At 35.2% G+C, this 18,267-nt stretch overlaps 1 protein-coding gene across 1 annotated transcript in view; it reads left to right on the plus strand.

The window, feature by feature from the left end:
* p4ha3 (prolyl 4-hydroxylase, alpha polypeptide III) overlaps positions 1 to 18,267 on the plus strand; it is a 78,603-nt gene that overhangs the window by 39,562 nt on the left and 20,774 nt on the right. The window contains exons 8-12 of the mRNA XM_028800323.2: positions 6,757 to 6,821; positions 11,035 to 11,194; positions 12,898 to 12,960; positions 14,572 to 14,640; positions 16,007 to 16,103. Of these exons, the coding sequence (XP_028656156.1) occupies positions 6,757 to 6,821; positions 11,035 to 11,194; positions 12,898 to 12,960; positions 14,572 to 14,640; positions 16,007 to 16,103 (454 nt within the window). The remainder of the gene's footprint in view (positions 1 to 6,756; positions 6,822 to 11,034; positions 11,195 to 12,897; positions 12,961 to 14,571; positions 14,641 to 16,006; positions 16,104 to 18,267) is intronic.

The following is an 18,267-nucleotide window of genomic DNA, read 5'->3' on the forward strand; positions in this document are numbered from 1 at the left end:
TGTTCAGTGAAATGTCTACAGGAAAAAATTAAAAAAAGAAAGAAGAAACATCTTTAACATATTATTATTTTATATGGAAACTGTATGTTTGCAATATATAAAGTACAGTGGAACCTCGGGTCATGACCGTAAGTCATTCCAAGACTCTGGTCGTAACCCGATTTGGTCGTGACCCGAAGTAATTTCCCCCAAAGGATTGTATGTAAATACAATTAATTTATTCCAGACCGTACAAACTGTATGTAAATATATATTTTTTAAAAAATTTTAAGCACAAATATAGTTAATTACACCACAGAATGCACAGTGTAATGGTAAACTAAATGTAAAAACATTGAATAACACTGAGAAAACCTTGAACAACATAGAAAACTAATATTGCAAGAGTTTGCGCTATAGCGCTACGAACCGCTCGCTAAAAACACTTTTTTTTAATGAGTTTTAAGCACAGGAAAAAAAATGAACATTTGAAAAATCCGTATGTAATAAACAACCAAGAAAAGTAACTTTGCAACAATGCATGCTACGAACCAATCGCTGTAAACAGAAGTGAAGTGGAGGTTGTGAAGGATTGCCGGCTTTCTACTCCGGCCCTCACCCCCAGGCCGCCAGGAGGAGCTCTCCCAGCAGCGTGGACGTGCCCCGAATTCCAGCAGGGCATCATGGACTCTGTAGTTTATATGCACAGCCCTGCTGGATACCATGGGGGCCACCAGGAGTCGCTGTAGGGAGGCTGTCGGACTCTTACGTGCCCTATAACCCGGAGGTGCGTCATGATCACATGACAGGAAACGACGTGCCTCCGGGGTGAAGAGGAGTTTTTATATGACCCGGAAGTGTTCCTAGTCACGTGGACAGAGAGGGCGAAACACTTCCGGATCAAGGACTATAAAAGGACTATGGGAAATCCCAGACGTCGAGCTGAGCTGGGTGGAGGGGTGGCAACGCGTCTGGGAGTGGAGGATTGAGTTTATTATTATTGATTATTGATTTATTATTGAGTATTGTGGAGAGGAGGGTGCTTTGTGCACTTTATTATTATAATAAATATTTATATTTGGACTTTTATCTGGTGTCTGACATCTAGTCTGAGGGTTCAAGGGGTCACGGAGCCCTCAATCTGTCACAAGGTTAAAATCCAATAGAAAAAAGTCTTCATTTAATACAATGGGGTTAAAACAATGCTCAAATCAGTCTCTTTAAAAACAAGCCCGGTGCATTCTTTAACTGCCTTCTCGGCCTTATGCGGCCAGCCCGTGTGTGTGTGTCTCTCTCTCGCGTGTGTGTGTGTCTCTCTCTGTCTCTCTCGCGTGTTGTGTCTGTCTCTCTTTCTCTCGCTCGCTCTTGCGCGTTGTTCTCGAACGCTCTCTCTCTTGCTCGCTGCACAGGGAATGCACAGGGAGAGACTGAACACATGCTGAAAACATCGGTGCGCACATACCGAAAAGGAAACTGGCTTGTTCGTATACTGAGTGTGTGGTTGTGAACAGATGCAAAAGTTTGGCAAACTTTTTGGTCGTAACCCAATTTGTATGTGTTTAGAGACGTTCGTGAACCGAGGTTCCACTGTACTAAGTTTGTGTCGTTGACTCAGATTCATTTAATTAGATTTTTTGCTGGCAGTGATGTTTTTCCTATTGTAACAACTTATAAAAATATATAATTAAATATTATCTAACAATAATGTCCTTTTATAGCATCAGCTGAAGATATTTGAAAATAATATTTTCTAAAAGCATGTGCTATTGATGTCAGAAAAGGGCCTTTCAGATATTTTTATGGGATAAACAATAATTCATATTTATTGAAGTAAACAAGAGTGTATTTATCCAGTTTGAATGTTTTGTGTTTTTACTTTTTGCTTTCCTTTGATTCATGTTATATGTTTTTTACTTTTTGCTTTCTTTGGATTTATATAATATTTTATTTTAAAATAAAATAAAAAGTCTGAAAATGAATATACCTACAATTAGATTACGTGGGTTACTGAAATGCATGCATGGATGGATGCTTTCCTTTGATTTTTTAATTCTTATAATGTATTATTTTAAAATAAAATAATACAGTCTAAATATGAATGGTCAAAATTAGATTAAATGGGTTACGGAAATGGAAGCACATATGGATGGATGCATGCATAATTATGTTTCTCATTCTCAAATCTGCTTAATCCAGATCAGAGTGGTTGAAGGCTGGAAGGGCACCAGCATATAACAAGGCAGACACTTACACACACTAACGTATACTGTACATCATTGTAATGCAAGAGAAAAATCCATGCAGAGACACGGTAACCTACAAATCCCATATAGTTAACAATTGGGCACAGGATTCAAACCTTTTATGCTTGTTCTATAAGAAATCAACACTAACAAATATGCTGCCATTGATAAATCTGAATTTTAAAAACTTTACATTTGTATGACTACTCAGCTTGAATCTTATCTTTTTGAATGGAGAAGGAAGAACTAACTAATTTCTTTTCATTTTTTTTAAGTAACTTTTTTTTTTTACAATAAAATCGATTTTAATCTGGAGCTGGAAGTGTTAACATAATTTTTCCAGGGACCAGAAAACCTAGGACTTTTAATAAGCTGTTTATATTAAATTGTACTTTTTTGATCATATTTTTCTGCTTAGGTTTAGTACTCAACTTTCCTGCAGCATGTACTTATTTGGTACTGGAGATTACAAATGGAAAATTGTACATTGCCATGTGATTCATCAACCTCTGCTTATAAAAATATGAAGCTGAAATTAAAACCAGAACAGGAGAACATAGCAGTGCAGTGCATTTAATATGTCCAAGTATAACTGCTGCCTCAGCTACAGTACATAAAGAGAAAATCATGAGAAATCACAACAGTCTTCAGAATTTAATTGTGTTTTAATATATTTTACTATTATTCCCAGCATCATGTTTAGTGCATTTTGATCACTGATGCAAAAATAACTGCTTCTCTAGGAGTTACTCTGTGGTATCTGATTTTATGAAAAGATATGTATAGACTTAGCTACTGTGAGCAGTAGAGGGTGCTGTAGCACCCTAAACCTCAGATACCACCACACAAACACAAGTCCTAGGGTTAAATAAGGGAGTTATTTAATACAATTATCTTCACAAAAGATCCCCAGTGCACACAGTACCTTTTTAACTCTTCTTTTCCTTTCCTCCCCACCTCCAGGTGATCATTGTCCTACTTCTTCCGACTCCGACTTGCCTGGATGTGGCAGGGCGGTTGCTTTTATCTTGGATGCAGGGGTACTTACGGTGCCAGGGCATAGCTCGATGGAAGCAGTTCCAGGTCGGTCGGAAGTCCCAAAGACCATGGAGGATAGTCCAAGTTAGCACCCTCTGGTTTCACCAAGGGACCCCCAAAGGGCTCACTGAAGCACTTCAGTGACCCCCAGCATGCCCTGCAGTTATCCATGGGTGTACCTGTCCCCGGGGATGCTGCCATCTAGCCATTCGGGAGACTAAGACACAGTTCCACTCTTATTGTGATTCCTTTAAGCTTTCCCCCCGGCCAGGTAATGCATATGCCCCAATCTCTGTGTAGGCATTGAACCTCCAGCATCTTTTCATGTCCTTTTTCTTCCTGCACCACCTGGCCAGGCTCAGGAAAGAGAGTGCAATCCTGCTACACTTTACACTACCCTACAAGCTGAACAGTCAAAGAGACACTGATTTTTTTCATATTGTGTTCAGTTATGTGCAACTTGAGAAAATAATATGTAGAAGTTGATGTACATGTGTGCTTCTCTCAGAATAAGATGATGAATTGGTTTCCTGCCCTTTGTAATGAGGCCATAGACATCATGAAGGCCCATCTCATTCATTGAGCAAACACAGCAACAATGGTTAATTTCATTTGAGCACAGTTAACATGTTGTGTAGATTCCTAACTTTGGTTTGAAAACAACAAGAAAAATATTCAACCTTACAAGGTTCAGCATCTTCTCTTGACTTCAGCTACTCATATAAATATTTTCTTTGGTAATAGATTTTTGTATCCCTCTCATTCCTTGCAGAGAGCCAAAGACTAACATGCATAACATTAGCATGATGTATATTGTTGATAGCTATTCAAAACTGTTAACAGAAGAGTTGACAGGTTCACAGTTGTTCTGAGCATTATGCTTTACACACATTTTGTTGTTCTGCAGTGTGTAATTGTCTATACAGCATGTTCTTGATTTTTAAAATGATGTTGTTTCTTATGAATCTATCAAATTGATTTCTATGAACTGCTGGAGTAAACTTTGGGGGTTGTTGTGCTTCCTTAGTACATCTTAGGGACATTCATGTTTGGAGGACAGTTTATAAAATGGTGAAGTAGGTTTTTCTGGTAGCCTTTGACGTTTATGAAAACACAGCATATTTTAGTTTTTCAATGATGATGAAATTCTATACAGGAGTCACATCTTAATAAGTAATGTGTAGTGAGCTGTTAAGCATTTCAGGATTCCAATGTGTTTTTCTGATCTCACTAACACATGGAGCAGCATATTAATTATTCTATAAATGTGATCAATGCTGGGAAAAATACGTTTAGCTGCTGCATTTGGTCTGAAGTGAACTGTGTAGGATTAAAATGGTTTTTATGCCACCACATCTAATAAGCCTTTAAAATACCTGAAATCTCCAGAATTCTTCTCAGTTTTTGTGATCAGCAGAGCTACCAGTGTGGATGATAGCACATATATAAATCTGGCGATGGACTAAGCTTCATCTAAACTCTAAAATCACAACACCATGCTGACTGAAGGCTTTCAGAATTAATATTACTATTTTAACTTGAAAGTCTGCCAAGAAAAATTAAAATCATGCCCAGAAATTCTTAAAAGGCCCTAATGGATAGGATAAATAATTTTTCCCAGTTTCTTTGGTGATTTCTTTTAGAATTACACATCTTTCTAAGGTAGGAACTGATATTTAAAATAAACTCATCATACTTACTTTTTCCTTTACTCATTTCCCAAAATAAAAAATGACAATTCAATACTGAATTTCTTTCATCTTTGTGACTAGTCTATGTCTAATTTGAGCAAAAGCATATCTCTTAGTATTTGTTTGTAGACAAAACTCTTAACACTGTGGAAAGCAATCAAGAAATTAATAAACAACAGCACTCAATTTTTCCTCCCATTGTGCCCATGTGCAATATCACATCAATATAATTAATTCTCAGCTTGTTCAAATAGATTAAGCTGAACATGCATTATACAAAGGCCAAAGTAAAATGTATTATATGTGTTAGGTCACCTGTGGCTAGATTGTTCTGACTTTAGTATCTGGTGAGGACTAGATGATTGTTTGTCAGTACACTGATGTATAAAATGATAGAACTGAAAGTGTATAACTACCTTTTAACATGAATTTAGTTATGTTAGGTTACACCATAATGTATTTATACAGTTTATTTGGCATCTAGGCACCAGGTAAGTAAAGTGTGTACAGACAGACCTGAGCCAATGTGTATAGTGCCATAGTCATGGAGATGGTTTTATAGGTTCAAACCTCCACAGTTCCCTGAAGCATTTTCTTTTAAATGTTCATGATATAGAAATGCATTGCATATAATACACTCACCCAAATTTTATCCTAAAGACACACCCACCTCAGTCCTTCAAACATGATTTTCTTAGCAATCTGAAAGCATGCAGGTGGGACATTGTACATTATAAATGAGCCGTTCCTGAAATGTTGATTGAGTGTCAGATATTCTCTGGGGTTATAAGCTATGGGTTACTTTAAATTGATTTTTCTACTTACTGTATGTGATCAGGTATTACATTAACATCAGACCAAAATTTAGTAAGTCTAAGTAGAAGAAATAGAAACATTTGCTTGGAAAGCACTTCTTGATTACACTGTAAACTTTGCAATAAGGCAAAAAAACACACTTGTCTCATTTATTTTTGATTGATCTGTATTGTTTGAAAGTTGTTTTGTTACTTTATGTCTTTACTACTGCGGTGGGTTGGCACCCTGCCCGGGATTGGTTCCTGCCTTGTGCCCTGTGTTGGCTGGGATTGGCTCCAGCAGACCCCCGTGACCCTGTGTTCGGATTCAGCGGGTTGGAAAATGGATGGATGAATGGATGGATGTCTTTACTAAGTTTTAAAGAGTATATATGAATATAAAAAATAAAAAAACTGAAAATTGCTAACTCATTATGAAAAGGTTAATCTGAAATAAGTCATACGATATAACATATATTTGTAATAATATGCAAATATTATATGTTGGGAAAAAATCTTTTGCACATGATAAGGATTTTTGACAGATATCAGAAAAGAAACATGAGGGCATGGTTGTCTGGAAAGTTTAAAGGTAGGTATAATGAAAATTTCATTTAGTATTTTATAAAAAGGTTACTAAACTATGATATTTATGCTGAAACCTGCTATAGATCCATTAAATTAAGAGAGAGTGTTTTAGTATGGCTATTTGCTAGAGCAAAACTTAATCATATACTTTAAATGACAAGCAAAGGTCATTTATGTTATTTGCAGTTCCTGTTCACATCAGAGTTCAGAATCTTTATCCCCTTGAATATGAAAGTATTTTTTAATAAAAACTGCATTTTAGACACTTTAATTAAATGAATATACATTATACTTGATAAACAACTTTTCCACATTATTAGCTGTTGGAAATGTTAAGTGTACAGCAGTCAATAATTTGGTGTCACAGTGCACAGTGGAGACATTTTTAAAAAAACATCATGCTGTTATGCTTTTACTTCTTAGCTGCACCGATCAATAGTTGCCTCTGGAGAGAAGCAGTCCCCTGCACACTACAGGATTAGTAAGAGGTGAGGAACCTAACCATTCATTCACAAAATTTGTTTGAAGTGAAAGCTAATGTGTTCAGAATTTTTGGGGAGTTTGTTGTATAGACTGTTTTTTCTTTACTATTAACATTATATTTTCTTTTCTTTTGTGTAACCTTCCACCATAATCTATAAAACCTTATTTACAAATTAATCCTTTTTCTTTCTCTGTAATAATTATATTATTTCTTTTATATCATGAAGGTTACAAAACCAATAGGTTATATATTGTGTGTCTATTTTGTAGCTGACGCTTTTTTGCAGCGCATGTGATTTTTCAGTTAATAATTTCACCAAAGTATCCTTACGCAGTTTACTTTAACCAACATAGATTATCAAATCATTTACTTTTCCCAGTAGCTACTTTTGCCTACATGGCATCACATAATATGTTTCTGAAATAATGCCAAATGTACAATAGGCTTTTCTACTGGAGAATAGAGTGAAGGGTGTTTCTTTCCTTCTTCTCTTTAAGTGCTGTTAGAAGCTGCATATTGCATCTATCAATGACTATAAGTTGGTTGTAGCTGTATCCGAGATAAGACAGAAAAACAACATTTTAGAAAACAATACATTGTATTATTATATTGGTTTGCCCCAAACAAACTCACATTTTAAAATTTTGGACTACGACCAAACATGGAAAATATATCTGACCCAATGCAGGAGTCCACTCCGGAATTTTTCATGGCCCTTTCAAGGGCAGGTCATTTTGGACGTTTTTGTGTTATCTGAAGTAAAAATAGTGGCATGTCGTTCCTTCATTCTGGCACTGTGTTCTTGTTGCTACCTAATTGGCTAGGATGTAATGACCTGCCTCCCCTCATTTTAAAAGGTAACATGTTTTCTTCTCCAATTTGGGATCATGCGCTCCACTGTATAGTGGGAGGCATTTTGACTTCTGGCATACACAGAGATTACTAACTTCTTGTAGTGGCTTTTCTTCAGTATGACAAATAGTACTACCCCATCAGTGTGTTTTGTTTAATCTGTTATGGTTCTGATAAACATTGGTCAATGCTGCCCTTTTCTGCCTAGCAATCCTTTGTATCTTATCAAGACTGGCAGCACTAAGGCAGGAAGAAACTATGTATTGTGCACCAGTCCACAGAAGGACATGCTTATCCATCATGGGATAAAGTTATGCATACATTAACTCATACTCAAGGTGACACTTTAAGTATTGTACCTGACATTATTTACCATATATCAGATCCTAATTAGGTGTCCAGACATATTCTTCAAAAATCTTTATTTGTCCAGTATTGGATACTGCTTCTTTCCCAGTGTGGTAGATTATCAGTCTGTCATTGTCTAACCCACTTAGTCCTGAACTGGGTCACGGGAGGTGCTGGACCCTATCCCAACCAGCATAGGGCACAAGGCAGAAACAAACACTGGATAGGATGCTATTCCATCGCAGGACAAACACACATACATACGCCCAACCATACACTAGGGCCAGTTTAGTATTGCCAGTCCACCTATCCTGCATGTCTTTCGATTGTGGCAGGAAACCAGAGTAACTGGAGGGAAGCAATGCAGACACGGGGAGAACATGCAAACTCCACACAAGGAGGACCAGAGACACAAACCCAAGTCTCCATACTGTGAAGCAGCAATGCTACCACTACACCACTGTGGTGCAATAGCTTATGTTGACATAAATTATGTTGTTAATATTTCTGTAGACAATGACTTGCTAGCTGTACCTTGGTGCATCACATATTCCATAAGTTCTGTTCAAAACAGATATGGTTTGACCAAACACGTTCCTTGTGATTGCAAAGCATATGACATTTTCTAAGCATGCTCTAGCAAGCTCACACGATAAGTGGAGATCACTTCAAGTTGTCAGTGGCACTTTGCGATTGATTTTGCTATAAACTTTTAGATTTTTTGGTTAGCATTTTGTGTCCTTTTATTTTTTTGTCATATTGATTTGATGTGCATCATTCATTGTTTACAGTGCACTTAAGTATATTGTAGCCTGCATTATATACAGTAATATGTATAGGCAGTGTTGTTATCCATGAAAGATATAGGCATGCCCTCTAATACCTGCATTACAGTAAAGAATTTGCAAATATATTAACATAACATAATTATGCATATGACAAACTATAAGCCACATAGTTGAACATTAAAAATTCCCTGTGTGTTGATTAAATTATTAACAAAATTATTAATATTATTAGTACGTAAAGTTATCTAACTCTTCAAAATAGTTACTAATAGAGACTTGTTAAACATAATTATAATATATATAGCTTCTCCATGTTTCATAAAGTTTACAACAAAGTGCTTTTACCAGTCACACTAATTTTTCTACAAAGATATACTTACTGTGGGTTTTTTCCTGTAGTTTACTTTAGGTGTAAATTTATGTAGGACTTTAACATAAGAGACTTTCAGCACAGAGAAACATATCTGACCAGTGCAAGGTTATCCAGCTTATTATATTATTTACATATGACCTGCAAATTGATATGGCATGGATTAATAATGATTCATGTACAAAGTTTAAAAGAAGAAAAAAAACTTTTGCTGCTTAGAAACTCAAGAATGATGGATTACCGTTGCACCAGGCTGAAACCAATGTTGAACCTGAGCAATTTTCCTGTAAAGATTCCTTGTATCAAATTTCACTTCTTGTCTGGGAACTGCATACTATATTTAATGAATGTCTGTATGAGAAAATGCTTGAAAGTCAATTTTGCATTCCTCTGTGGTAGTGGTTAAAAAGTACAAATTGTAGTTGAGCAGAAAATCATTAGCACTAAGGCATACTATATATGTGTTTTATTTCTGCTAGATAAAAATGTCATATTGTGCAAGTTAAATTTTAGATCTGATTTTGTGAAATTATGTTAAAAGAGTAGTGCCATAATGGAAAGGACATTGTATGTGTATTAAACAGATAGCTCCCTTTAATTTCATCTGGTTTTACAGTATACAATATATTAAAAAGTAATTCAATATACTGCAGACTTTATTTATTGGAAGTTCAACATTATGCTGTTTATCTCCATAACACTAGTTAATATTTGCATACAAATATCCATCCATCCATCCATTTTCCAACCCGCTGAATCCAAACACAGGGTCATGGGGGTCTGCTGGAGCCAATCCCAGCCAACACAGGGCACGAACCAATCCCAGGCAGGGTGCCAACCCACCACAGGACACACACAAACACACACTAGGGCCAATTTAAAATCGCCAATCCACCTAACCTGCATGTCTTTGGACTGTGGGAGGAAACTGGAGCACCCGGAGGAAACCCACGCAGACACGGGGAGAACATGCAAACTCCACGCAGGGAGGACCGGGAAGCAAACCCAGGTCCCCAGGTCTCCCAACTGCGAGGCAGCAACGCTACCCATTGCGCCACCGTGCCACCCTTGCATACAAATATTCACATTACAATTAAGAAAAGCCCAATTTATTAGCAGATTTGGCAGTTGCAAGTCAGTGCTCCCAGCTTCTGCTCTTAACACACCATTTGAAAATTTACAGTTATTGAGGTGTCATAACATTTGCCTTACTACATCCATCCATCCATCCATTTTCCAACCCGCTGAATCCGAACACAGGGTCACGGGGGTCTGCTGGAGCCAATCCCAGCCAACACAGGGCACAAGGCAGGAACCAATCCTGGGCAGGGTGCCAACCCACCGCAGGACCCTTACTACATTATGTTCTTAAATGTGTACAAATGAGCATACTGTTTGTTTACACTTAAATTTGGTTATACTGTTTTTTGTAATGAGTTTTTTTGTTGATGATCAAGCGGGTTGGAAAATGGATGGATTATAATTGATTATCATCATACACAGGAATAGTTTCTACCTTTGTTTCAGATGCTGCAATAGTAGGTCCTAGCTCCAAGTTACACTGATGAAAAATGTAGCTGTAATAAGTAGGGGCTTGGATATATTCCCCACTAGCTATTGTTTAAAATGGCTAAATCATGGAGGTTTAGTTTTTTTGAAGTTTAGAGTATGAGTCAGATCTTCCCACAATTACAGAAAGAAATAATTCTGTACTTGCTCTTTTTATTGCATGTTGTAGTTCATTGGTGTTGTATGATTTTATTTCTGTACTGATGTTCTTATAACTTTTCTATCCCCTACCCCTTATTTATTAAACATAATAATATAAAAACTAATTGTATATCCCTTTCTATGCCTAGTGCATGGCTAAAAGATACTTCCCACACCGTGATAAGTAATGTGGACAAACGCATTGCAGCTTTATCAAGTTTAAATGTGCAACCTCCATATGCAGAGTATCTACAAGTTGTGAACTATGGAATAGGAGGCCACTATGAACCTCATTTTGATCATGCCACTGTGAGTATTCCTGCCACATACAATGCCTGCTTCTCACCCTTGTTCTTAAGTCATTTTAGTACATAAATATTTTTAAATGAATTAGGAAATATTTTTAATATTTTTAATTTTTCTTAATTTCTTTCCTCATTCTTAAAATTGATAGTGTTTTTTCATACATAGTATTCTTTAATCTTTTTCTTTTTCCAAGCTATTACGGCACACTTTTGTGTTTTTCATATACTGTAAGTTTGTAATTCTTCCTGTTTGTGCATTAACTGGATATGCCTAGTTTGTTTTTTACTGTATACAATTGTTATAAAAATATTCACTAAGTGTAAACATTATGGAATCATAATGTATTATTTGATTGCATTTCTGCCATTGATCTAAACCACTTAATATTACTCAGGCTCCCAGAAAATGAATGTGGGTAGTTGATTAACAAAGGTTTTCTTATGTGCATATTCTGGCTTAGACAGGTGTACATTCTTTGACAGAGCCACTTAAAAACTGCAACTTTTGATTTTAAAGGACTCCAGTGTGACTTTAGTTTTGGTTTTGGATCATTACCACAGGTCAAACACAGACTAAATTAAATTTGTCTTCAGTATTTTTCTTTATTTATGTCTCTTTTACCTTCTATTTTTTACACATCTTCTAAACCATGATGTAGTATAACGATACAATAATATGATGATATTGCTGAGCTGTTTTATGATAGCCACAATGTTATAAAGTTAATATTGGGTATATTGCTTGCACCAGACATACTACATAGAATTGAGGCCTAACATTTCAGGAATGCGGATTTGTGTCTAGCAATGGGCTGGATTTCTTCCTCGAGCTTGTTCTGTTGTTCATCATCTCAAGTTCATTTTAATGAAAAAATGTATTTTATATATTTGGTAAATAAGCCATTTGATTAGAAAATGTAATGGTACTAATAGACTGTGAGTAGCAGTATTGGTTTCATTATATTTTTATTCTAAGTTATTGTGCTTCCTCATAGAAGTATTACATTTCTTAAAATCTGTTATTGCCAATGCTCTTTTTAAAATAACAAAATTAGCAAATACGTAAACAATTAGGCCCATGTAGAGAAAATAACGATGAGTGTGACAAATATGAAAAAGCACTTCACCTGAGGTTTATTTGACTTTTGTTGCTCCAGATATTAAGTAGGGTACATCGTCAGTAGTTCTCTGAAACAGAGATCTCATTGTGCAGGAGTCATTCACATTTATATTCTCACACAGATGTTCTAGTATTGTTCTAATGTTGTAATACATCTAAAACGTTCCTATTATATTTATAATACCACAAAAATACCTTGCTTTACAGCCTGAACATTTAACACAGAGGAACATGCAACAACCACAATAAACTCAATAATCAAAAATTGTGCCTTTATGATTATATTACTGGTGTGACAACCAAACTCTTAAGTGTAAAATGTATTTTAATTGTTTTCTTATTCTTACTGTTTCAAATTAATAACTATTATTAAAACATAATCTGAGTTATAGACCACTTTTTGATATGTATATTTTTGAAATAATATTTTAATTTCAATTTTCACACATAATGCAATGTAGCTTGCTTACAGATATCAAATACCTCATTGATTCTGTTTTACAGCCTCAAGAAATAAGAAAACTGATCAAGTGTGTTTTCCATTTAAAAAAGAAACTTTTAATGTCTTACTTTTGTTTTCTTGCTAGTCAACATCAAGTCCTGTCTACAAACTAAACACTGGAAATCGCGTTGCAACATTTATGATTTATGTGAGTAGTGTTTTGTTCATATTTGTGTGTCCTGTTTTTAATAGCTGGAAATATCACCATGCTAGTTTTCATGTTTCAGTAAGTTTATTCACAGCAGATTACGCAAATATTTCTCCATCAGCTATGTTTCTTGATTTCAGCAATTTTATGTACAGTATTCATAGCATGAATAATACCACCATTCATTACTGTCATTAGGTTGCAGATCTGGGAAGTGTGAGACTGGCCTTCTTGTCCCAATAACATGTCAGTTAGGCATTTCTGAGGTTTGGATGAAAACAAACAGAAAACAACAAAATGCTAAAATTGTTTGCTTTATCTTAATCTTAAGTCAGAGTCCAGCAGGGAAGCAATGAGCTCCTTGGGCTGAATACAAGTCTGTGTCTAAAATAAACAAGTGGATTTTACAAGTTAAGTAAAATCTTCATGCAGTAAATTTTGATATCCCTAAGCAGTTAACAATGTAGATGCCATTTGTTATTTTTTTTTTCTGCCACCTTGCAATTTATACCTGCAAAAATACTAATATTTATTGTATATTAATGTACTTTGTGACTTGAACTGCCAAGTTTTGTTATATTCCTAATATAATGTCTTGCCACTTATTAAATTAGTCAAATGGGGCCGTGTTGCCACAAAACAAAGATAGCACGTATTCGCAAATAAACAGTAACTATAAAATATGGGTTATGCTTTTGTTTTTTGAAGAAGGCTAAAGTCCTCAAAGATAACCCTTGTGTACAAAGGAAGAACATAAATAAAAACAAAATATTTTTCATGCTCATGTAAAAATATATTTTGCAATTTATTATATATGTGTGGGCATAATTTGTTTCATATGTTAAATTACAAATATCGATGCAATAACATATGCAGCTTCTAATTAGAATGCCAGAGGTACATTTTGAAGGTTGAAACATACATTTAAACACTAACTGTTTTTCTTTGAAAAGGTGTTTATCATTGCCATTAAATCATTCCATTTTAGGTGCTGTCAAGGAATTGATTGCATAGTTTTTTTATTTAATCATAAAATTAATTAAAATTTTATTAGCTAATAATTTTACATGTATGGTTCAAGTGCATAAAGACAACTATGTAACCAAAGTTGGTTTGGGATTCTCAACTAATGATTTTGAACCTATAAATTGAAAAACTCTGAGCAAAACTAAAAAGCTGTTAAGATTGAGGAGCCTTCAAAATATCCTAAAATGTGTGTTGTCAGTAAAGACTTATAAAACTTGTAAGCAGTATAACTGGGCTGTGTATTTACCATCAGTCAACTACACATTGTATGTTTCCCAAAATCATTATGACCCTCAAAGATTTCTCCATATTCTAAAAACAGTGGAAGTATTAAAGTACTGAAATTTGTTAATAAACTTTGTTTTTTGACCACTAAGCCCAATTAAAATGTTCTTTGCTGTTAATATTTGCTGCTATTTATATTTAAAAAGTTTTTTTCTTCTGGCTACCTTTTAGTTTTACAATATTAATCAGTGAATAAACCACAAATATGTTTTACATGTTTTTATTAGAACTGGAAAATGTTTAATTTGTTTTTATTAAGCAAAACTCGCACAAAACAATAAAATTAATTTTTTTTATTAGCTGAGCTCTGTGGAAGCAGGAGGTTCAACGGCTTTTATCTATGCAAATTTCAGTGTGCCCGTAGTCAAGGTAAAGTGTATTGTTTTTCTTCCTTTTCGTTTTAGTTAATTTAACTTCTATAAGGAGAGTGATATGACTTCAAATAAAAATGCAGCATTTGTAGTCAAAGAATAGGCACTGTTAGAAAGAAATGTTTCAGCATACAATCCTCACTTTTACTCAAAACAAAAACCATCAATTACCGTTTCACTTAATGGTTTTAACCTTATATAATATAGAGAATGGATGGCCTTATTAAAAGATATTCTAGTGTTTCTCAGCCTTCAGTCATGGGTCAGTGTTGGAAATAAACTTCCCATACGCAGCAGACAGACCACTATGACAATAGCCACTAGAAAAAGAATAGCTGTACTTCATATTATTTCTGTTGTTGCTTGATCTATCATGTTTTCTGTTTGAAACATTTTCAATTTGTATTTTTTCAACAGATTTTAATCTCATTCATGTTTATCCTGGACAGGAATATGTACAATATTGTAGATACTATATGCCATGCTTTGATAGCCTTATTAGATTACGTGCTGCATTAACTCCTGTCAGCATAAATGACCCCAAGTTAGTATACCTGGACATTGTCTTATCAAACATAAATGCAATATGGTAATACTGATTTGATGGATATATGTTCCTTGTATACTGTCCAGTACCAAATCTGCCTGTTATACAACTGGCTGTGATCTTAATTTTATCTAATGTGCCTCCGTTGCCAAAAAGTATATAAAGTGGTGGGAGAAAATATTAGACTTTTAAAAGTTTAACAAATAATTGATAATATTAGTAATGCAATGCAACTAGAATAAAATAAGAAAATATTATTTTAAAAAATAAAATTTTCAGTGTGCAACCATGAAACTGAGTTGCCAGCCTCATTAACACTTACTCTATTAATTTTCACTTAGAAGTTTATGAATATAATCAATTGTTTTTTACACAAAACCATTTACAGTGATATACCTACTTTAGTACAATCTAGTTCACTGTCTGGGTTGTACCTAATAATAATAATACCACTTCACCAACTAACAGCTAATGTGTGGTGAGCGTACTGGCGCAATAATGGCTGCTGTCACATCATCCAAGTGGATGCAACACATTGGTGGTGGTTGAAGTTGCTCCCCTGTGTCAAAACACTTTGATTAGCAAGAAAAGTGCTATATAACTGTAATTAATTAATATTCGTGAGAGAGGACATGCAGGTCATGTGTGTAACGGAGCAAGATGCAGAGGACCGAAAGATATGGAAGATTTTTAAAATGAAATATTCAAAGAATGCATACATTTTGTGTAATACAACATCAGTTTAGGAACATTTTGCTTCTTTAGTTTTTAAAAATAAATGACAGAACATCTAACAATTACCCTGTTTGTTTTTCAGAATGCAGCCCTTTTCTGGTGGAATCTGCACAAAAATGGGCAAGGTAATGGAGATACACTTCATGCTGGATGTCCCGTACTAGTTGGAGATAAATGGGGTACGTTCTAAAAACAATAGTCAAGCTTGATTCAGTTAATGTTTGTGGTTCTATTAGTTCATAGCTATTGTACACTGTGAACACTGGTTTATTCCAAACCAATGTCAACAAACTTCTTGAATATACTATATTATATAAGTATCTAAGCAAGATTTAGCAATCTCCTGAAGATCTGAGCTTCATATGTAAATTGTGTTAAGTACATTATGAAATGTGCTTTTTCATTTTGTTGGGCCCTGGCATAGCATAATGAATGATCTCTAGGGGTTTAGGTTTGTCTAAATGGGTAATTTCATTCGCTGGTGCACAGTATTACATGAAAGAAAGGTGGCTTGCAGGATGAACTCATATTTAATGCAGTTTAACTAAATGAAAGATGCATTTCCTAATAGCTTGCCATAGGTCTTTTGAAAATGATCATCCACAACTTTAATTGTTTTTGCGAAATAGAATGTGTTTTAATTGTGAAAAAATGTCAACAATTGCTCAATAAACTTTTTTAGCAAAAAAAATTTGAGCAAACCACGTAACACAAAGAATTGGTGTTTAAAGAGCTGGAAGTGATAATACTTCCTCTTGAAATGCTGTAAAGTAGCAGCATGCTAACATATAATTGCATAGCATCTAACTCCAAATATGGCAACTATATTTTCAGTTTTGGCAACCTAAAGATGATGCCTGATTGCCAAGGCTGGCAACCACTTTTAAATATTAGCGTTGAGCTATGAATAGTAAATGACACAGCAACAGAGTGAAGCTGACACATATCAGTTGTTGAGCCTGAGCTGGGGAGACTCTTGGTTTTTATGTTTGTGATATTACCAATTGCCACACAACAGCACACTATTACTTCCATTTCTTGTTGTTCTGTTCTATCTTCTGCCAGTCTGTTTTGTCAGTGTAATTATGACAAAGCTTAACATCATTTCGTGGAACATCAAAGCCCTGAACTCAGGTCAGTGGCGAGCTTGCCTCCTTGTTCTCCTCCACTGTCACCACATGGACATGACTTATTGAGGGAATGTTTTTAATCTGGGTACTCCTGTTTTCTCACCCATGTATAACAGGGTTTGTAATCAGACATTCTAAATCAGCTATATATGATTGAGTGGGGGTTTAATGTGCCGTACAGTATACTGCCCATCAAGGGTTCATTTCTGCCTGGTGCCCAGCACTGCTGGAAAAGGCTATGCGAGCCTGAGCTGGATAAATAGGAAAATAGATTTATGGGTGGGTTGTTATATTAGTTATATAAATATGGTGAATTACTTAGTTCTTATCATCAGTCTTTCGCCATAAGCATTATTTGTATGATAATAATATTGTATTTGCCATAAACTTGAAAAAATAAGTCATCAACAAACATTTTTGCTAAAGTGAAGATGGTGCATTAATTATGCCCATGTTTTTACATAGACTGAGAACTACACTTTTCAGGTACTATATTCTTCTCCTTTTTCTTCCCCACCCACACTAAACAGCTTATTGGGTGACTAAGGCACTACAGTATATAAACATGTGTAAATAAACAACCATAACAAAGTTTCCCAAAGATGGCTTTACAGCCCCTATAGTTATAAACTCAGGGAACTCAGCAACAAAAGCAAGAAATTTGCAAAGTGGTTACTAATTTTATAGAGAAATAAATACCCACTGTACAATCATGTGAAAGAGATTTGATTTTCAACATCTCTTTTTCTGTAACCTACGGAGCATCTGAGTGGGAACATGGTATACATTTTTTTTTAACTATCTCGTGCCCACCACATACTATCTCATGCTCACCAAATACTTTAAGGTCACACCAGCTATTATTGCATGTGCATCGAATGCATTCAGGTGAGCACCAAATACCATTGCGTGTGACTGTACATCATTTTCTGCAAACAGGACATATCGCTTAACAGTCTGACGTTACATACACAGTTACACTCTACAGAAATAGACATCGGCAAGTTTATAGAAGTAGGCTATACATTAAATCACAGGTTGTTGGATCCACAAACCAGCAGCCCTAAGCACTGCACTACTGTGTAGTAAAAGTAAATGACGTTAATTAGCTAAGTACTTGCAGCTACTTACTATCTCACAGCCAGCTTTTCACTTGCACAAGTTACAACAGGAATCCATGTTTCACATTTTGATTGCATGTGATGCTTGTCCA

This window comes from Erpetoichthys calabaricus, chromosome 4 (genome assembly GCF_900747795.2).
Source record: "Erpetoichthys calabaricus chromosome 4, fErpCal1.3, whole genome shotgun sequence".
NCBI classification, from domain to species: Eukaryota; Metazoa; Chordata; class Cladistia; order Polypteriformes; family Polypteridae; genus Erpetoichthys; species Erpetoichthys calabaricus.